This window comes from Eublepharis macularius, chromosome 15 (assembly GCF_028583425.1).
Source record: "Eublepharis macularius isolate TG4126 chromosome 15, MPM_Emac_v1.0, whole genome shotgun sequence".
NCBI lineage: Eukaryota > Metazoa > Chordata > Lepidosauria > Squamata > Eublepharidae > Eublepharis > Eublepharis macularius.
Window position 1 is genome coordinate 46,045,683 of NC_072804.1, and position 22,793 is coordinate 46,068,475.

At 46.4% G+C, this 22,793-nt stretch overlaps 1 protein-coding gene across 1 annotated transcript; it reads right to left on the bottom strand.

The window, feature by feature from the left end:
• Positions 1–1,037: 1,037 nt before the first annotated feature.
• Positions 1,038–16,771, bottom strand: LOC129343536 (FXYD domain-containing ion transport regulator 3-like). The gene is made up of 8 exons (XM_054999793.1): positions 16,680–16,771; positions 7,912–7,965; positions 6,126–6,158; positions 5,111–5,134; positions 3,736–3,810; positions 3,036–3,066; positions 2,576–2,613; positions 1,038–1,230 (listed from the first exon to the last, which is right to left on the bottom strand). The coding sequence occupies exons 2-8, from the start codon at positions 7,955–7,957 to the stop codon at positions 1,223–1,225; spliced, it is 255 nt and encodes an 84-aa protein (XP_054855768.1). The 5' UTR covers positions 7,958–7,965; positions 16,680–16,771; the 3' UTR covers positions 1,038–1,222.
• Between the last annotated feature and the right edge of the window lie 6,022 nt (positions 16,772–22,793).

Genomic DNA, 22,793 nt, shown 5'->3' on the forward strand with positions numbered 1-22,793 from the left:
CACTTCACAGCGTAGTCCTACAAAGTCCACAAGCTTGGCTTCCTTCAAAGGGATATTTGTCGACTGATACAATCGGTGCCAAGACCATGGCCCTTAAAAAGCACGGAGCAGGCCTCCCCGAGCCAGCATGAATATTTGCTAGGCAACACACAAATTCCTGCCCAATGCCTCCCTCCCAGTCCAAAGCTGAGGCCTGATTTAAGCGTGACGCTGGTGGATACGTATGATCTTTCATGCACCCCACACTTTGTTCCATCTCGGTTTCCAGTCACTTTTTGTACAAGGCCACAGAACAAACACCCCCCTAGGCAGCTAACGCTTGAATGTTGCAAACTTGTTTTTTCTGAAGTTGGTAAAACTGTGAACAAGTGCCTTGAAGGGCAGCTGTTTTTTTAAAAAATGCACAAAAATTTAAATTCATTCATCTTAATTACATTTAAACATTTGTTCAATTTGAAGCTGCTGTCCGCCCAGCTGATGTGAAATTCTGGGCACGTTCAAGATCACACGTGTAATTCTTCTTGCTTGCCAGTACCACAGTTAAACCAGCACATGATTTCTACGGAGTCTGTGTTGCATTGTTCTCACATGTTAATGGACAATTCTGGGAATCAGTGGCCTGTCCTCCCAATTTTCACAGAACTTTTCACAAATTTAAGAGACTGGTTTCTTTCTCTCTTGCTTATGATGTCCTCACAACAGATTTATTACATCAGTTTGCTTTTAGGGTTGCCAACTCCTGCCAGGGAAAATCTTAGAGATTTGGGGGGCGGTGCCTATGGAGGGTAGAATTTGGAGAGGAATTTCACCTAGATTCTATGGCCTACCACATAGAACTTGCCCTCCGAGGCTGCCATTTTCTCTCAGGCAACTGCTTTCTGTATAGTTCAGGAAAAACTCCAGACCCCACCTAGAGGTTGGCAACAATATCCTGTCTTGCTCCAGCGGGAGGAAGGAACGCCATACTTACTGGACCTTACAAGAGAAAAGACTTCCAATCAAAAATTCACCCAGAATAGCTCACCAAGACACGTTCCTTCAGAAAAGCAGCAACTTTTATTACATACATATATATATATATATAAAAAATTGGGCCTGGATGTGAGAGCCCAGAACAACGTCAAATGGACCAGCCTGTTGCCACCAGTAGAAAGGAGCCATTTCACAGAGGGGTGGAAAGAGACGGAATAAGTATCTTGGGGAAAGCAGCCATTTTCTCAACTCAGCATTCTGTAGAGGGCGAGAGAGGAACACAGAGCATAGCATATTTGATATATGAGAAGACCTAAACTTGGGGTGGGTAGGACACCCCTGAGAAATTTCACTGGTCTCTTCAATATTCTTATGACTTGCCTTGAAATTCTTAAGAAAGTTTGCCTGAGGGGGGCACCAAACTTTGGGCTAAATCCCCTAATTGATTTATAGACACAGAGAAATTCCTTGACATTTAATAACAACAACAACAACAACATTTGATTTACATACCACCCTTCAGGACAACTTAACGCCCACTCAGAGCGGTTTACAAAGTATGTTATTATTATCCCCACAACAATCACCCTGTGAGGTGGGTAGGGCTAAGAGAGCTCCGGAGAGCTGTGACTGACCCAAGTCACTGTGGAGGAGTGGGGAATCAAACCCGGTTCTCCAGATTAGAGTCCCACTGTTCTTAATCACTACACCAAACTAGCCCTCAGTTTGGGGTGGAGGTTGGTGATGGAGGTTTAGGGAAGCACTTTAGTGGGCTATAATGCCATAGAGCCCACCCTCCAAAGCAGCCATTTTTTCCCCAGAGAACTGATCTCTATAGCCTGGAGCTCAGTTGTAATTTTGGGAGATCTCCAGGCCCCACCTATACACTGATGACTCTAACATTCTCTCACTTAAGTGTCATTAGCTTTATCCAAGCTTGTTGCTCCCCTTAAAAAACCAGAGACGACACAATTGAACATTGTTTCAGGCAAAAAAAATGAAAAGGAGCAGCATTTCTAGCAAACCCCCTCCAGTTGGGCACGGGCACCACTGTGGTTTAGTACTCGACAGCCACCACCAGAGGGCAACGTTGCAGGGATACTTTCCTTGCCTACCCTATCAAAACAAATAATGAAGTTCCACATTATGAATCCAAATAATGAAGGTTTTTGGGGAGGGGGGCTTCTTTCCAAGGCATTTCTGAAAACTAAAGCAGCAAGGTGCTTCAAGCCCAGAGTGTCCTTTCAGCAACAAAATACAAGGTGGGATCCAGCCAGCTTTTTCACTCTGTCTCACCCCATTCGCCTTACTATACAGACTCCATCCAATATGGTGTTTGCAGATACAGGCCCCCGTGATCCTGGGGTGGGTCACAGGAGATCCTTCCTCTCTTACTCAACAGCAAAATAACTGATAATGAGCCATATTCAGCTTCGAATTTGCATTTGGACAGCGGAGAGCTCATTGGCTCAGGCAGATTGTCTAGACGTTCCCCTGAACTTCTAAGCAACGTAGGTGCAAGTCCCATCCTCCTCTAGCCTATGACAGAGTTAAACATGTTCCAGGATCCAACTGATGTGCCATACTCAAAGGAGTCACTCACCTGAAACGGTACTCTTTACGGGAACCATGGCCTGTACACTAGACAAGAAAGGAGGATCTCTTAGAGAAAGCAAAATCACAACCAGCCTCAGTGCTCTCTCCCCCAATTTTGGCTCAGCTTCAAGCTTTTCCTTGGCCATTCCATGCATGGTGGTGGTGGAGAGTGCTTTCAACTCATAGCTGACTTATGGCAACCCTCGTTGGGGTTTTCAAGGCAAGAGACTAACAGAGGTGGTTTGCCACTGCCCTCCCTCTGCATAGCCATCCTGATCTTCCTCGGAGGTCTCCCATCCAACTACTAACCCAGGCTGACCCTGATTAGCTTCTGAGATCTGACAAGATCAGTCTTGCCTGGGCTATCCAGGCCAGGGCATTCCACGCATCGCTCTTTCAGTTCTTCCACCCAGGGTACCTACTAGCTGCTACCTCCCACTGGTCTCCACCTAGAATTCTCTTCTTACCTGGTTTTCTTTTTGCACTTGCATTTTCCACCTGGATGAGTAAAAATAAAAGCAATAAAGGAATCAGACAAATTCATCGGAGGAGACCTCAGCAACCACTACCAAACTGCAGGACCAGTGCATAAACATTGTGCAATGTCAACCCTGGTGGCTCAGAAGGATGTTTCGAAATATATTCTGCTTAGAATTTGCATCTGGACTGCAGGCACTTATTGGCCTGGGACCCTGGCCAATAAGTGCCAAGCATGCTAGGACCAATGGTCTGTGCAATGGTGCATGCAAGGTAGCGGGACCAATGGTGGGACCAATGGTCCATGCAAGGTAGCTTCGTATCTCTTTATCCAGCAAGTTGTCCTGTTGAGCGGTGTGTGGACTAGACGGACCCAGTCCTTTCTAAAGCCTAGATCTGCTTAAGGCGATTAAACAGACGTCAGGACTGACAGAATGTTCCTCTTCTCAATTCCCACTAGTTCCAAAGAGAAAACTGGTTATCTTAATGAGGCTAAGCTACCCTTCACAGTTTCACTTCCTACACGACAGGTTTTTACTTTCTCTCCATACAATTAACCACATGAACCCATGCCTGCAGCCTGAAGGGGTGCCACCTCGACACAGGCAGACACATTCCAACAGTTACCAAGAACCTCTTGCCCTCCCGAAACATCACCTTTGCCCCACCCGGATCTGGGTTTCCACTTACTGATCAGGATGGCAAATCCGAGAAAACAGAGGATGCCAGCAATGATCATGCCACCGACACGAAGTGAATGATAATCTGGGGAAGAAAAGAGAAGGTATGTGATAGAAACGGGCACAAACCGGGAAAACGGCGGTTCGTTGCGGTTCGTAGCATTTCACGGACCACGAATCAGCATGAAATTGCCCGATTCACAAACTGGTTCATTTGGTTCATGAATATGTCGCTTCCAGATCAGCAGAAGGTCTGCAGAAAGTCCATCCCTCCCTGCTGCCTTGGAAACTGATTGATCAGCGCCAGGAAGTCTGCAGTGATGAACCAGCCTAAAAATCGTTGTGGTTCATCAGAAATGCCCTCTGACGAACTGCCAGTTCACGAACCAAAAAAATGACCTGGTTTGTGACAAACTTTGGCTCATATTTCAGTTTGTGCCCACCTCTAGTCGGTGGCATTGCCTAGGACACTTCCCTCTCCACTCCAGGAATGTCTGTCCATCTCAAAACTTCTTTCCCAGCTCTTTCATTGTTCAACTAGCCCAGTGGTTTTCAACCCATAGGCTGGGACCCTCAGGTGGGTTACCTGGACAGCCACACGTACCTAGACAGCCAACAATATTTTTTGACGCACTTACTGTTAATTCACATGTACAGAACAAGCCACACTTCCTGCCTCTCTCTATTCACATGCAGCAGAGGGGCGAAGTGAAGTTTTGGGTTACTTCTTAATATAATACACCTCCTGGTGTTCAGCTATTAACATGTGTCTTGGTCTGCTATTCAAAGTCTTGGCCTTAGTGATGTCATAACTCTGGATCCCCTTCTTCCTGTCACTTGACTCTGGCATCACACAATTGTCAAGTGCTTGCAGCTTATTAGGTACAGACTGAAAACCACTGAGTTCATCCAGATAATGGATGGACACTAGTTAGCACATGAGGAGGTAGCAGGACAATAGGCTTAAAGGACTATTTGGTGGTGGAGAGTTCTGTCAAGTCTTAGCTGACTTATGGCGCCCCCTGGCGGGGTTTTCATGGCAAGAGACTAACAGAGGTGGTTTGCCATTGGCTGCCTCTCCAACCCTGGTCTTTGTTGGAGGTCCCCCATCCAATTACTAACCAAGGCCGACTCTGCTTAGCTTCTGAGATCTGATGAGATTGGGCTTGCCTGGGCTACCCAGGTCAGAGCAAAGGACTATTTAGTAGAAGGATAATGAGGGAAATCTAAGGTCATCGATCTGCCTCCATGATATTTCACTCTGTATTACACAAGCAAACATGGCTTGCCTCTTTGTTCCATTTATAAACATCGGGCTGGTGCATACTGTAGCCAGAAGGATCAGGGCAGGCCACACTGTACCGGCAAGAAAAACCTACACTTACCATAATAGAAGGGACTGTCTTTATCTGTGGAGAGAGAAAGGTGGGGGGAGTTAGCATCGTACTTGCCAGAAAGTCAAGAAGGCTAGGGAGCCAGGATTTCTAGCTTTGAGGCTGACTGTGAATATCTCAAGAGTCACTCTACACATTCACCTTTTTACAGTGGTTAGTAGATTTTTTTTCTGACTTTATATCCACACATATTGGGAACCACCCAACCATACACAGACCCCCCCAATACGTTCAGTCATCATGTTGCTAACTGCATTCTCTTTTGCATGCAAGCAGAGTTTCGATATGCATGGACTGATCGCTGGATTTTCCAAGGTTTTGGGACACACTTCCTCTTTCAGCTTCTCATTTTAATCCTTTACTCAGTTCACCTTTCTACCCCTCTCTGAAAGCCAAACTAAACGTTACAACATCCACAAACCCACCACAGGGACTCGCAGCCATACTGGGTCTAGGACTACTTGGTGACAACTCCTTTTAAATGCATTGCAAGGGTCGGATTTGGATCAGGACCACATTCACCTGGTGTGAAGAAAATCCTCTCTGTGAACACCTTGTCTTTCTAGCATACATTCAGGATGGCTGCAAGCAGGGCTTTTTTTCTGGGAAAAGAGATGGTGGAGCTCAGCGGGTTGCCCTCAGAGAAAATAGTCACATGGCCGGTGGCCCCACCCCCTGATCTCCAGACAGAGGGGAGTTTAGATTGCCCTCTGCACCCGCGCAAGGCAATCTAAACTCCCCTGTGTCTGGAGATCAGGGGGTGGGGCCACCAGCCACGTGACCATTTTCAAGAGGTGCCGGAACTCCTTTCCACCGCGTTCCAGCTGAAAAATAGCACTGGCTGCATGTATCACCAACTATGAGGATACTTAAAAACATTCCTGCCATTAACTCGACCTTAAGCGGAACGTGAGTAAGAGCCACTTTCAGATTGCAAGATAATCCCTCTGACACATCTGTGACAAAATGGGAAGGAGCTCCGGTCAGAATAGAAGAAGCTACTCACCCGTGGGATCGTTTGCCTCCAGGAGAGGAAAGGCTGAAGAAAAACATGGGGAAAAAATTATTTGCAAGTGATGGCACAGCCTTTGAAGTAGAAGAGACAGCAGTAGCCTACAGGCCTTAACTTTTGGATTCACAAGAGGAAGACATCATTTGGAAAGCAAGAGCAAAGCATGGATACAGCAGGTGTGAAAGTCACTCTACCCATATCTCGCCCCATGATGCTGTGTCCTATTTGCCTGGCCTTGCTCCCTCTGACCACACTGGTGTTCAGTCTCCGGCCAGCCTCTAGTTCCAAAATCCAGTAGATGTGGGGGGATCCTGTTTTTGCTACGGGCATACTTTGAGGCAGAGATTCCATGGGAAAGAAGAGTCACGGTGTACAATATGTGGAAACAGCCTACAGCCACCATTACTCCTGTTACTGTGCAGATGGGCAGTCACTCCTCACTTTTATGGTGCAGGTCATAGGAACCGTCAGTGTCGGACACCAGTCTTCCTCTTAACGTAGCCCGGAGATCAAGCCACGTCATCTATCTCAGGGGGCTTTGCCTCCACTAACTCTAGTCAGCATCTCATTGGTCCAGCCTCTTAACTGTTTTGCTGGTAAAACTGGGTGGAGAAAATAATGGTGCCATGTCGCTGCTATTAGGCACAGAAAAGCCAGTTAACTCCAGAGTCTGCCCTGGATCTATCCTAAGTGGCAGGATTCAGAAATATCTTCTTCTGTCCACCTTCTCAGGGAGGCCCACCTAGCCTCAACCAGAGCCAGGGCCTTTTCGGTCCCGGCTCCAACCTGATGGAACTCTCTGTCTATTGAGACCAGGGCCCGGCTGGATGTGTTATCTTTTTGCCAGGCCCATAAGACAGAGATGTTCCGCCAGGCATATGGTTGAGGCTGGGCTAGGCCTCTGCTGGCCTAGTAAGAGGGAAAGGAATGATTTATCTCCCCGCTAGGTTGTGTCCAGCATTTTTTATTGTAAATGCTGACTGTTGCCATCTGTTTGCCAGCTATATTATATGAAGTGGCGTTTGAATTTTCTGAATTTTAAATGTTTTACTGGTTTTTATGGAATATGAAATATTTTTGTGGTTTTAACTGATGGGATCTGCCCTGAGCCCGCTTGCGGGGAGGGCGGAATAAAAAATCCAAAATAAATAAATAAAAATGAATAAAATTCTCACCTATACTAAAGTATTGACAACTGCAGCATATGGCCCTATCACTGATATTGTGGCTTGCTGATCAGAAGTCTACCCTTACAATAGCTGATCGACTGTAGCGCCTTCTCCGGGACCCTGATATGGAACCAGCCAAGAGACTACACCATGGATTTAGTGCCACCGATCTAACCTTTCCTTCTGCCATGCCCCCTATTAATTCTACCATTACCAAATGCTGTGAAGCCTGTAATCTCTGAACTCTCCCTTTATTCCAACCTCAAAAAGACAACCAAAGAACCCCCCTATACACACACACACTACATGAATGCGCTTAAGAGGCATCTACCCTCAAAAAATTATTGCCAGAGAAAAATGGCCTGTTTCTCCCGGCCAGTCGGTACAAAAGCTGTAGGGTTAAGATGCCATCCTGGAGTTGCAGACTGAAGGGAGTATTGGAACTATCTAGAGGTCCAAGGATGGAAGAGGGAAACTGATGTGGGTCAGCCCTCTCAAAGGACCAGGCCTCCCTTCCAGTGATGCCACCCTTCCCAAAGCGCTTGCCCTCAGGAAAGATTGCTAGTCCCTCGGTCTCAGCTTCTTGCAGAGAATACATCCAACAACGTTACCAGCCAGTAGAAGCATCAGGATCTCTGTGGTCGTGGTGGGCTTCATCCTGGGTTCTGTGGAAGGAGAAAGTTGTTCATCAGAAGGAAGGACATGGGCCAGAACTTCAGGACATGCAAGGCCACCTAAGAAGAATGTGAATGATCTGCTCTGAAAACATCTCTCGGCCCCACAAGCCCTACAACAGAAGCTGCACTGAAGATGACCCATCTTATTTAGCCATTATCTCCCATTTCTCAAGAATCCCAAGCATCTTTGGACACCAAGAGCACATGAAACTCCTTCTCCTAAAGCCAGACTATTCGTCTGTCCAGGTCTACTTCCAAGATCATCAACATGCTGCCCACCAATGTGTTTCCCGGTGCCCATTTATTTACTTCTTTGGTAAAACGTTTATTTTCCGAAGCAAAGAACCAGTCTTGGCTTTCCTCTGCAAGTAACGAGGTGCTTCAGGAAAGTCCAGGAAGTATCAGCTGTGTGTTCAGGGAGCACCCATCTGGAAACAGATGCCTATCATAGGAGGATACTTGGCTCATAACCTTCCGATCATCTGGGAATCAACCCAGCATCCCAAGGCACCTACTCTGTAGTGTTACCTGCTCTTCTCAAAATTCCAAAAATACCTGCAGGCTTAAAAGGGTTGAGAACCCTTGGTCTAAACAAGCCCTAAAGAATGTGTTGACTGCCAAAGCAATCGCCAACGAATTCTCTCGCTAAAGTGCTTTTATGACAAGCTGTACAAAAAATATTAAATACTAAACATTCTTTGAATGCCTTCCATTTAACAGGCAAGACCCTTAATTTCCATGAATGAGCGTTGCACAAAATAGTAAGTACTAAACATTCTCCAAGTACCAAATGACTTCCCTTAAACAAGCAAACCCCTCAATTTCCACGTGGAATAGCAAAAAGTTGGATGAAACGGTACTTTTTACTGAAAACTATCTCATTTTTTAAAAATCACTCAAGAATGGAGAGCTCTGAGCAATTCAGTTTGTACCTAAGCACCATCTGGAAGTCAGAAGGTGGCTCCAACCAATCAGAAACCAAGTTAGGACAAAGGAAGCACATTCCAAACAGAATCAACATTCCGTTACAGCGCTCGAGTCCTCCAGGGTACCTAGAAGGGCCAAAAACCAGATCTTACAAGATAGAGATCTATGCACAGAAGGTATTTCTCAACTATGAGTTACTTTGGTGTTTATAGCTCAACATGGCAATCAAGCAGGCTGAAACACCCAACGTTTAAGAACAGAAGATAATTTAAACAGTCTCTCAATTGTACTAAGTGAAAACAGAGATAGCACAAATTGAAAAGCAGGTAGGCCCAGACTGGATCCTCGACAACATTTCCATGCTAGATCAAAGTCATCTGGAGTACTACCCTACAGAACAGGAAGACAGAAAAGTGATTGTATAGCAATCTTTCCATGTGGAGATCGATCAAGTCAGAAACCAGACGTCAGTGCATTAAAAAATGGCCCGTCTGTTTCTCATAATAAGTTGGGACTGGAAAAGCACTCTAAGTGGCATGTGTACATTCAGTCTGAACTCACTGGGTGGGGGTAACTAAGACGTGGGGCAAGCAGCATCATTGCTCAGATGCATTTAAGAACTGCAGATAAGTGCATGAGTCTCAAGACTGTGAACCAGTGGGAAATTTTGGAGGGCAAGGACCTACCAGTTCCAACCTCTCCAGCATCACTTCCTGCCCAAGCCAGAAGTAATGTTAATGGGTCAGGAGCTCTAGCATGTGTCCAAAACCCTATGGTTTTACCATAGAGTTTGGGGTAAATGCTAGAGCATCGCCTCAATGTCACAATTCCAGGGGTTGCTGATTTCCTCACCCATTTCCCCACATAACTTGGCCTGCTGAGCAGTGGTAGGGATCAGAGGGCCCAGCCAGGAGGGAACAGGAGGCCCAGTTCTCCTAACAGTCCATCAGCACCTTAAAGACTAACAACATGTATTTCAGCAGCACTCAGTTTACTCCACCTGCTGCAATAGCTATTCATCCCTTAGGCAGATATATTTATATTCAAAGTTGCGGAGGGAGGGGGTAGGATAGATATTACAAAGTTTCCAGTGACCTGCTGTTCTAAAGAGCTTCTGGCAGCCAGGGACGAGCAGAGCCAAGCTGCAGAAGCCCCACCAGTACTGCAGGATGAACTCAGTTCAGGCCCTTCGGTAGCAAGTTATGGGTGTCATTTTTCACATTGCCTCTTCCTGCTTCCAGGAGACAACGGGTGATGTGATGCCCATTGGCAGCGATGTTGGCAGGGAGTGAGTCATGCTAGCTCACAGCCCCACAATGGCCTCTCAGCTTGTCTTCTTCCTGGGCCATATTCTCAGTCCGCCCATAGGTGGAAAGAGCAAAGAGTTAGTGTGGTGTAATGGTTAGAGTGTCATATTAAGAGCTGAGAGACCACAGTTCCAATCCTACTCTGGCATCTAAGTTTACTGGGTGATCTTGGGCCAGTCATATAATCTCAGCCCAAACTACCTCACAGGGTTGTTGTGTGGATAAAATAGAGGAGAAAAGAACAATGTAAGCTGATTTTGGTCCCAACTGGGGTGAAAAGCGGGGTATAAAAGAAGCAAATAAATATGATGAGATGGCTGCAAAAAGATCAAAATTTTACACATCAATTTTTTAAAAATTGAGTTTGAGTAGCTGTAGAATACAAAGTCTAGCTGTTGATGGCCTGCTGTTACTGGGAGGGGGGAACTCATATGAACTTGAAACGGGCAGTAAAATTCAGAAACAAATACTTTATTCATGAAAGGCTCAGGAGGGAGAGCGATATTGCAGAGAATGTTGGATGCTTCTACACCTCTTGCATCCAAAAGGCCAGCTTGCCAAAACAATAATATGATGGGCAAACCACAGAACAATATCTTCCTTGGAAAGCTCGAGTTACCCGCTCATTATGACAACCTGATTGCCAAAGAGAAACAAGTTTCTTCAAGCGCAAAGAATCTCTTTGGCTCTGAGTAAGCTCTCATTACAGGATCTTAAGCCTAAATTAAAGCAGCTCTGAAGGAAGCAGCTGAATGCGCCGTCAGAAGCACATTTTAAAGATGCAGAGGTGCCATGACTGTGGCCCAAGTAACTGTGTCAGCTGAGAGCCGAGCTGGGTTCTGGTCCTGCTAGGGTTGCCAACTCCAGCTTGAGAAATTCCTGGAGATTTGGGGGTGGAGCCTGAGGAGGGGAGAGTTTGGGGACTGAACTCTGCCGGGATGTGATGGCGTACAGGCCGCCTTCTGCAGCTGCCGTGTTCACCAGAGGGACTGGTCCTTGTAGTCTGGAGATCAGTTATAATTCTGGGAGAAATCCAACCCCCATTTGGAGAGCTTCCACAAAAGAGTGGGGATTCAAACACGAGTATCTAATAAGGCTCCCCCCTCCATGTGGTGGCTGGAGATCCCCTGGAGAAAACAGCCCTCTTGGAAGGTAGGGCCTTATACCCAACTGAGGTCCCTCCCCTCCACAAACTCCACCCTCCAAAACTCCAGGAATTTCTTACCCCAGAGCTGGCAACTGTATTCTCTAGCCAGTGCACCCCACTGCCTGTACGGGAGCTAACATCACAAACAGATTATACAGCCTGCTACAGATACAGAAGAACTGTAGCAACAAGCAGCAGAGTTCTATTGCCTCTAAAAGACCGCAGCAGTGAGTTGCACTGTTGATTCTAAGCTGCTGTAGCAAAGTGGTTAAGTGGTTTGGCTGCAAATCAGCACTCTGCTGGTTCGAATCCCACTACTGCCCTGAGCTTAGTAGGTAACCTTGGGTAAGCCACTCAGCCCCAGCTCCCCAGCTGTACTGTGGGGATAATAATAACACTAACTTGTTCACCGCTCTGGGTGAGACACTAATCTGTCTAGAAGAGCGGTATATAAGCGTAGTTATTATAAGCAGCCGATAACAAGATCTGGATAGAAATCCCAGGGCAAGGCCATCAGAAGCAGCCCTGGAAGAAGCACCCTAATTGCACACATATGTATTGCCAAGTCGCAGCCAACTTATGGAGACTCCAGCGAGGTGCTTTCAAGGCAAGCGAGAAGCAGAAGTGATTTGCCACGGCCTTCCTGCCTTCCTTCCTTGGCGGTCCCCCACCCAAGCACCAACGCTGCTTAGCTTCCACGATCTGACAAGATTGGGCCATGCTAGGGTTGCCAGCCTCCAGGTAGTGGCTGGAGATCTCCCGGAATTACAACTGGTCTCCAGGCCACAGAGATCACCTGGAGAAAATGGCTACTTTTCGGGGTGGACTCTATGGAATTATACCATGCCAAGGTCCTTTCCCTCCCCAAACCCCACTTTCTCCAGGTTTCACCCCCCAGATCTCCAGGAGTTTCCCAACTTGGAGCTGGCAACCCTAGGCCATGCCATGGTGCCTCCCGCCCCACAGCACCTTGATGAGAGCCAACACTAAAACATCACAAAGTAATAACCTTTCAACTCTTCCTCAAGCTGAATATTATGCAAAACAAAGGCGGAGTGGAAAGATGTTGTTAGGCATGATGAAATCCCACGCCTGCAGACCGTAATAGTCTTAAGATGGAACAGGGGAGGTGCGAGGCAGGCTCATTAGGTTAGAACGGAAGGCAGAACAATCCCCGAGGGAGCCTAAAGAGCTTGGAGGAGAATCCGGTGACTAAACAAAGACTTTCTTTTACATTATATGCAGGTGAAGTTCAGAACAGAAAAGCTTGGTTTTGCACGCACATCCCCAAAACGCACACTAACACCCTTGTTTCCCATTCTAGGAAAAACTCTAGGTGGAAGCGTTTGTTCTGCATTCTGTATTTTGTTCAGCAGTGAACTGATCTTTGGATCCTCTGTATTTTAAGATCTCATCCCTTCTTCCAGATCACCAGTCTAAAGAAAAGAGTGGGTGATCCATATCTTCAGACACCTAACCGCAAAAGACCCTGAATTTTTGAAAAGTATATTCAGGTACCCTAATAGGACCCACCCACCTGTGTTCCCTACCCTGGATAGCCCAGCCAAGCCCAGTCTCTTTAGATCTTGGAAGCTAAGTAAGGTTGGCGTCGGTTAGTAATTGGATGGCGGAGAGTGCCTTCAAGTCATAGCTGACTTATGACAACCCCTAGTGGGGTTTCCATGACAAGAGACTTAACAGGTGGTTTGCCATTGCCTGCCTTTGCAGCCCTGGTCTTCATTGGAGGTCTCCCATCCAATTACTAACCAAAGCCAACCCTGCATAGCTTCTGAGATCTGAAGAGGAGATCGGGCTTTCCTAGGCTATCCAGGTCAGGGCAGTAATTGGATGGGAAACCTCTAGTAAAGATGAGAGTTGCAGAGGAAAGCAATGGCACATCATCTCTGTTAGTCTTTTGCCACAAAAAAACCACCAGAGGTCATCATAAGTCAGCTCTGACTTGACGGCACCTTCTCCCATCAATAGGAAGGGGAGGCAGCTGCGTCAGCGAAGGAGGTGATGGGAATTGGGGAAAGAGTAAACGATTATACAGCCACCTTTAGGAACAGGGAACATAATCAAAAATTTTTATTACTAAATGGAGGCATAGAAACTGCGCCCCCTCTGATCCCCAAACCTTTTACTATAGCCAGGGTTTCTTACACATTTCTGAACAGCCATGAAGGTCTAGTAACTAGCTTTTTTAAAAAAAGAAGAAGCAGCAGCTAGTCAGGAATCCAAATAATGTGCCACATATCAGATTCCACCCAAATGCATGTGTGCAGAATAAATTAAATAGCCCTTAATCTTTATGGAAAAGTTTACACTGGCTAAAACACATAATGAGAACTTAAAACTGTCATTATTCAACGGTTGAGGAATTGCACGCTCTTCTCAAACTTGCATAATGTTACACAGTCGTGTTTGGGCCGCACGTTCTTTACAATGGAAGCCTATTTTAATAATCCATGGAAGAACAAGTCAACAGTAAGTTCACAGGAGTTGGAAAGAAAACAGCAAGCTAGTCAAAAGACAGAAAATCTTTATCAAAGGCAGAGGAATTCTTAAACCACTTCTGCAATTTGATTGCTCTTTTGTGTCTGTGGAGCTTGATCTCCTCATGAAAGCTTGCCAAAGGAAAGTTCCTTTCTAAATTTGCAATCCAAAAGGCCAGAAAGCCTTATATTCACACGTTTCATTCCCTTGAGCCTGCAGCAAGAGATAAAGGCCAATCCTGGGCGTGTACTCTGCCTTCGGAAGGGTCGCAAGGCAAGCTCGATCTAATCTGATCGGAGAAGCAACGGCCCAAATGCTTTACTTTCATTCATTTATTTTAGGAATTTATATCCCTGCTTTTCTCCCCATAAGCAACTACATCATTCTGCCTTTTTATCCCACCAAAAAAGGAATCCAAAATCCACCCCCGTTTATCCTTGCAACAACCACACTAGGAGGTAGGTTAGACTGAAAGAGAATGACTAGCCAAAAGTTCCCCAGCAAGCTTACACAGCAGAGATGGGCTTCAAAGCCAGGCTTACCAGCGCCTAGTCTGACACTCTAACCACTACATCACGCTACCATCAAGAAAGAAGCCGCTCCTGTTACAAACAGAAAGCCTAAGAGACAGCCAGAGTGAGCCTAAGCCTGCCTTACACTGGCGTTATTGCTTCTGTTTCACTCCTAACACTACTCCTATCTTCTGGGGACCCAGCGGGGATTCTGTCTCCCAACTATCTCTGCAAGTGAAGCAATTATTTGCATTTGGACAAAGGGGATCAGAGGGTGCGGGCAGACTTGCAAAAAGGAGCCTATGGCGGGGCTGGGATTCTGAGCTGGTAACCTCTGCCGAAGCCGAAAAGCCAAAGTCTCAAAGCAAAGTCTGAAAGTTTCTCACGTACGCTGCAGATTTCTCTCTGTGGCTTTTAGGCTGATGCAACACCCAGCCATGCCTCCTAGGGTCCCTAGGAAATTTTGCAACTGGCAGTACTACAGTCCCCCTAGTTCTTCAGCGATGGCTCTTAAACCCACTTTGGTACCTTTTCAAACCTGCAACGTGGATGCACTTGGGGTGGGAGGGAAACTGGCACGAGACTGTTCCTGTCTGTCTTTCCTGACTCAAGAAGGGTGTCTTAACAGGAGCTCAGGAAAGTAGCATTAAATCACCATCAGTGATGGCACTGACACTGTCCAATAGGTGCTTGTGACTACCATGCAACCACATTTCCAATAGCAGCGCTGTTCAGCACAGTGGCCCAATGAACCCGCCTCCCCAATTACATAACAATTAAGGGACATTAAACACCAAACCCAGTACCAGAGTGCAGCTTGAAAGGGCCCTATCAAACAACAACTGCGAGAGGGGGGCTTGCGCCATCAAAAATGCAACTTCTCAACATGGCCATGCCTCCACAACTGTGGCTTTCACATCAGCCCTGGAAGGTCAGGCTGTGTGTCACTTCAATCTTTTTTTTCTTTAAGCCCAGAGGGAAGCACTGAAGTTCAGGAAGGACACCAGGCTCCCACAAATCAAGCCCACCACAATGACACATTTGTTACACTTGCATCTAGAATAGCCTTAAGCTATGCACCCAGTTCAAATCAGGGCACGCACAACAGCTTCGTTCATAATGGCTGGACAATTATGGACCTTCTACCCTATCTTGAAATAAGGGATGGAGGTGGCTCTGAAGCAGAGCATCTGTTTTGCATACAGTAGGTCCCAGGTTCAATTCCTGGTATTGGCAGATGGCAAAAAACGATGTGAAAGTCTCGTTTTCAGATCATGTTGAGCTGCTGCCAGTCAAAGTAGACAAGACTGAACAAGACAGACCAAGGATACTGACTCAGAAGCTCAGTCCACAAGTTACAGTGAAAGGCTCACACAAACAGTTTGTGTTCGGTTTTTTAGAATGTATGCATGGAGCAGTTCTCATGTTACACGCCAACGCACATACAGCTAAACACGTGGCACAAACCCCATATTTACCCAGGAACTGGTCTCAGGTTTCAATCGCAAAGTGAATGTGCGTTGGCTCTTTCCTAAAAACGGATGCATGCACAGGCATGCAGGATGTATGCGCATACACTGTAACATGCGAACAGCGCTATGATAGGCCAGCTGCCCACATACCATAATTCAGCAGCAGCCACCACAAAATGTTATCTACCTGCCTCCACTGACTGAACTTCGTTTTAAAAGGTTGCCTGGTGACCTGCATGCAAGAAGGCACACACACTTCCTTTATTCTGCACACAAAACTCCCAGATTCAGGGGGCACAGCCGCACCACCCCCAAAATGCAGTGCAGGGTTTAACAGCTGCTTTGGGGAAAAGCCAGTCTTAGACCCCACACTTTAGAGAAAGAGGATATTGCAACTACTGGTGCTACAGCAAGGGCAAGCCACAACCCAACTTGGAAACCCCACATAAGAGCATTGATCCTTTTAACATACAGTATTGATGGAGCTTTGTAGACTTTGACTGGGGGGCGGGGGTGTAAATTAATATACAGGAAATTCTAGATCACATTTTTTTGTGTGTGCAAAATAATCAGTGGCACCCATATTAGTACAGAAATGGACTAGGTTCTGACCTGATGGAGAGCAGGAAAATTCAGGTTAAGGGGGGCCCATCTCTGCACAAAATATCCCCACCCCAAAGCATAAGGTGCCTTGATTTTTTAAAAGACAGGTAAATAACAAGCCCCGGCAGCCACGCCCCACAAGAGATTTCTGCAAGCAGGTAAGCCGGGGAGGATGAATCCTTCCTCCGCGAGAGAGACCCGGCCCGAAGACCCCCTCCCCAAACCCACTGCTCCTTACCTCGTCTCTGGCCAGCCGCACGAATGGCAGAAGCACCAGCCAACCCGGAAAAAGGCTGAGGAAGGTGGGGCCCCTGCTTTGCCTGATTCAATAGCCGGAGCGCAAACCACACCCAGGCGGGCAGGTGAGGAACAGGTTCGGTTGCCGCAGGGAAGGGCAGGGCCCTTTTCTCTCCGCTGGGAACAGAGGCGGAACTTGACCTGGCTTGGGGAGTCATGTCTGCTCGGAGAAACTGAGGACAGGGGGGTTGCTCCCCCCCCAACACACACACACATTCCCCCTTCCTGGTAGGGTTCCTGTGTTTTTCAGCAGCTGCTGAATTCAGTGGCTTAAAAAGGAGCGATCGTACCCGCTGTCTCAGTGCCTGGCTAAACGGAACCTCCACTTCTAGAGGCAGTGTACCTTACAGTGTTAGTTGCTTGTAGCAGTTGGGAGGGGGACAACTGGGGAGGCTGCTGCCCTGCTTCCAAGGAACTCTTTGCATCTGAAAAAGGCCAGCTGTATTCCATGAAAGCTGATTCCAAAATAACTTTTTGTTAGAGTGTCAAAAGACTCAAGCTGGGGGGGGGGGCTTGGGTGCTATACGCTGGGACTGCCCTTGGAAGCACTTCTTTAGAGCTTCAGAGCATTCACTGTTCTTTGCATGCTTTTGCTAATCTTGCCGCCAGCCCTATAAGGTAGGTTGGTAGCTTTAGCTTCCCCAGGTTGTGAATGAGGGCTGATAATTCATGGCTTGTCTAGAGCCACCTGGTGAACCTTTGGAAGAGGTGAGATTCGAATGCAGTGCAGTTGTTTTGCCATTTGGCTATGTGGGTTTTTGTGGGTTAACAAGTGCTATGTCTGTTTGGTGGTGTGGAGAGAAAGAAAGCCGGACTTGTTGGATAGCAAGGCCATTCCGATTCTTGGAGAAAGAATGCTGCACCTGTTGGATAGCAGCCTGCTGTGTTATTGGTAGTAGAGAACACGCTCTGGGTGAACCGGCTAATCAATTGGGGCTTGGGCAACAGGAATCCAAGGGTGTTCCAATTCTTAAATTTATATTTGGTTATTTGTATCCCATTTTCCTCTCCAATGGGGACCTAAGAATGCAGCAACATTGGCTCCTTAGTGGCATGTGTTTAAGTCGCAGCCACACAGTCCAATTATATGCATGTTCACTGAGAAGGATATCTTTTTTTGTTGTTGAAGATTTTTATTAAAACTGTAAAACCCAGGAAAATACAGTAAGATAACAATGTAAAGCAACAAGCAATACAACATAGCTTTTTGAAGTACAAGCTGGTTGTATAAGTACATGTTCAGAGAGAATATTAGCAGTATCCAACTTGGTAGCACAAAGTATATATACGCGCGCGCACATACACATACACATACACATACACATACACATACACATACATATCGAAAGCCTAAATGAAATGTACATATTTACATACATGTTAAAGATTTTCAATCCAGATAAGGAACTATTATTTTCCATATGATCAAAGAACGGAAACCATTTCTCAATAAAGTTCATGGTGTTCAGAAAATGCTCTATTTTGTCATATCGTTTTTCGGAAATGAAATGATCCCAGATTTTAGAATACCAATTATCAATGGAGGGGATAGATTTTGTTTTCCATAATGTAGCTATTGCACTTTTCGCAGCTCCTAGCAAAGTGCCTATCAGATCTTTTCTTATCTGGGGAATCGGGGCCTGGATTTTGTTCCATTGTCACTGAGAAGGATATCTGACTGAGTCCACAGCAAGCCTTCCTCCCCAGTAAGTGTGCACATGGCTGCTGTTGTGCATAAAGCTATATGCTCTACTGGTGGATATAGGTGGAGGAGATCGCTTCAGGATTAATATTGGTGTGATTTTATTTCTTAATTGCATCCTTAGGAGTTTATTCACGTGTGGTGTTCTTATATGGCAGCATCTGTGCATTTGAGTTCCTAGCGTGGAGGAAGAACTGCGGGTTGGGAAATCCCTGGCTGAGCTCTTGCGTCAGGCGAGAATGAACTAAAACAAAATACGGGGCTCTCCTGAGGTCATCAGTTTTCTCAAAACTGTCTGTCTATGGGCAGAGGTTACCCTGCACCATCCCCCACCACCCCAATTCTACAATCCTGATTCAAACAGTCCTCTACAGATAGCAGCTTTTCAAGGAAATGAACAGAGATCTCTTGAAAGCGGAGTGCTCTCTCTCTCCTGGCCTCCACTCCCCATCAATAATACGTTTGTGAAGGTAATAAAACTGCTCTATCTCTCAGGGTAAAGTCTTTATCTGTATTTCAATTGCTGCAGGATGATAGCAGATAGCACCGGGCTGTACCTGATTGGGTGGTGATTGAGCAAGATTGTATCTTCCTTCTTGGCCCCGCTGATGTGCCATTCCTGCCATATACGATGTTCACATGTGGGTGGACACATGCCCATCAAGTCTAATGCACATAGGTGTGGATTGTAGGGTCAAATTCTGGCTTTTCTTTGGGCCGTTGTTTGCCCCATTAGAGCCTGTATGGAACATATACACACTTATGCAATATTCAAAAGTTACGCCCACACATTGCTCTCTGGAGTGGGACAGGACGCAGAGGGAATGTGCATGCGCGCTCTTGCTGTGTGATCAGGCCATAATGTCATCTGCTGTGGCCCAGCATCCCCCCTTGCTTTGGCAAAGATTCTGACCTGGTGAAGGCAGGGTCCAGCCAAGGGCTTTCAGAAGAGCTTTCCCCAAAAGCGTTGGGCTAGCTGGTCTGGTTTTACAAGCATTCCAGCTTCCTTATCGGATATTCTTGGCTGCTACCAATTGCAAATCTTCCTATGTAGGACAAGGCCTGATACAGCCTGTTACTCGGAGATTACAGGAGAGGGTGTTGCACGCTTCCAGACTGGGCTGGAGAGAACTTGAATCAGATGTTGGAGATATGTAAAGAAGCCAGGAGCTGTTATGCAATTGGAGGCATTCCGGCACTCATGGGCTGGGTTGCAGCCTAGGGCCAAGCTGGATTCTGCCAACAGAAATGGATGCCTTCGCTGGGCGATTCTGACAATCCCATTCAGAGCAAAAAGAGAGAAAATGCATTTTGTCATGAGTCTGCTGTTTTAGGGGTTTGACTGGGAATGGGAAACAAAGATACTGCACAGCGGGAAGGAGCAAAGTCGTCCCCCCCCCCCAAAAGCCACCACATACCTCTGTTTTGGGATCCGCTAAATGATGAGAAAATAATGTGCAAGGTTTGGAGTTTTCCAGGACTCTTTGTTAGGCTGAGTGGATTGGGGGGGGGGGTTGTTTTTGTTTTGGAGGGGAGAGTCCAGGTCATGATGTTAAGGCCTCTCCTCTGCTTCTTGTAAGATTCAAAAGCAATTGATTCAACACTGCAGTCCTAAACTTGCTTACCTTTGAATATCCTGTTGAACTGAGAATTTCTCTACACAAGATGTTTTGGCACTTGTTGGTCAAGCGTAGAGAGATGCAATGTTAGCTGGGAAGCGTAGTTTTAAAAGACAGAGCCAGCGGAGATTGCTCCTCAGAAAGCTTGTTAATTTCATCTTTGCTGCCCAGAAGGCTCTGTCACTTTCATCTCTCCAGTCTAAAACTGCCTGGGATAGCAACCAGAAAGCAATGAGGAATGGAAATAGGCTGACTTCCAGAGCCGGGCTTGGACCTGAAGAGGTTATAATGGGTGGAAGTTTCCCTTCTGGCATTTCACAGCCCCTTCACACAGCTCCAGTGTATAGCAAAGTCTGCTGCCGGCTCTGTCTTTTTAAACTATCCTCCCTGGTTAACATTGCATCTCCCGACACGTATTCTTCACATGTCAGACGTCTTGTGTAGAGAGAGACTGAGCGGTAGTTACTTCTGAGGAAAAACATTTGGGATTGCAGTGCAGACTGGGAGAGAGTAGCATGTGTTAACGGCATCTGGTGTGATTCCAAACAGAACTGCCGTTCCTCAGGCTAACTTGAGAGACAAGATTAGACAGAAGTCCAGGGCCACCTAAAAGACGAACAACCCAGTATGCCTTTCAGTGAGTCAGAGCTTACTTCATCAGATGCATGAAGTGTACAGCCATAGCAGTTACAGGCAACAGGGACGTGGAAGCCGGGAGAAAGAAAGAAAGAACAAGGTACAAGATAATTGCGTTTGGTTTGAAACACCACACCACACCCTGATGGCATTATTGTTTTAAAGCTTCTCGGAAGAACAGTCGAGCCCAGGCTGCCACCCCTATGGAAATCTAATCTCCCAACTTTACCTTTGTTCCGATCAGTTTCACCTTCACCAAGACAAGAATTGAGGCAATTAAACTTGGCAAGGTCTCAATATGCAAAAATAAAGAGAGTAATAATTCTCTTCCTAGGTTGCCAACCTCCAGGTGGTGGCTGGAGATCTCCTGGAATTACAACTGATCTCCAGCCCACAGAGATCAGTTTCCCTGGAGAAAATGGCAGCTTTAGAGGGTGGGATCTCTGTCATTATACCCTGCTGAGGACCCTGCCCTTCCCAGGCTCCCCCCCAAGATCTCCAGGAATTTCTCAGCATGGAGTTGGCAACCCTAGCAAGTTGCACAAGAAGATCCCATCTCATCTTGCATCATACAAACACAACAGCACAAAGCGGAGAAGATGTACAATAGGGTGTCAAACTAGGATCTGGGCAAGCCAGGTTTGAATCCCGACTCTGCCAAGAAACTTGCGGCGTAGTCACCCTCTCAGTATAGCCTACTTCACAGGGCTGTTGTGAGGATAAAATGGAGGAGATGCTGTACCCTGAACATCTTGAAGCAAGTGTGAGAGAAAAATGTAAAAAAATATAAATTCGAGTGCCAGGTTGCCAAGGAGCATATGCTAGTCTGATGTACTAGAGTCTCGGACAAAGACCAAAGAGATCTTGGTTTAAATACCCATTCAGTTATAAAGTGTGCTATACCAAGAACACCTTCTCAGTATAACCTACCTCGTAGGGTTGTTGTACGAGACAAGGATAGGGAAGAATATTGTTAAAACACGGTCAAATCCATTTACAGCATCTCCCATTTTCAGCCACATTTCTGTGTGGGATAGCAACCACTCTCCCTCTTCGATTCTGAGGTTGCTGGACTTCATGAAAGGTATAGTGGTTACAGTGCTGGATTGGGATCTGGGAGACCCAGGTTCGAATCCCCCACTCTGCCTCGGAAGCGGCTGGGTCTGAGCCCAGCCTACCTCGCAGGGCTATTGGAAGGATAAAACAGCTTAAAGGGAAATGATGCAAGCTGCTTTGAGTCCCCAGTGGGGAGGGAAAGGGAGTATAAATGAAGTCAATAGATGCTCACAGGTCAACTTTCTATCTCGTCTCTGCGTTCCATTCGTCTGTGTTGGAGAGCTTGTTATATTTCTGTCTTGGGGATAAGAACGTCCTGTTTTCAGACTGTGCTAGAAATCAGGGTGTTCTCTTCGGTGTGAAAGCGCTCGGACAATTTTAATGCCGCTGTTCAAATCCACCGTGTTTGAATAGGAAGGTGATAAAATCAGAGTGAAGTGTTCTTCTCTCCATTATTTTGCTGTGAATGAGGAGTCAGCGCCGCGGCCCGATCTCTGGCAATCTGTCCAGGAAAAGATGGTTGAACCGGCCAGCTGGCTGGATCTAGAAAACACTTGCAATAAAAGTTGATAATCCAGTTGTGTAAAGGTAACAAGAGGACACAGTGCTGCTCTAATTTTTTACAAGGCTGAGTGTGTGTGTGTGTTTTAAAGCAGCGGTCCCTTCGCGAGACAAGCAGAATGGAAATGTGTGTAATCTTGATAGAAGCAGTCAAGGCGAAGACAAATATTGGCTCAGTTCAGACATAACACGAAACCATGCTTTAATTGAAGAGCAAGATTCGGGTCCAGGATCAGCTTAAAGAACAATTAGATTTCCAGGCTATGAGCTTTTAAGTCAAAGCTCCCTTCCTCTTGAGATTTGACTCTTGAAAGCTCGCTCTTCTGCTACAGACCAACACAGCTACCCACCTAAAACGATCTTCATGGTTTAATTAACTCTGGTGAACGCGGTTGTCTGAATGCAGACCTTTCCATTAACAATAGTTTCTTAGGGTACGTCAAGCCCGGGCCTGACAATGGTTTAGAAACCACATCTAATG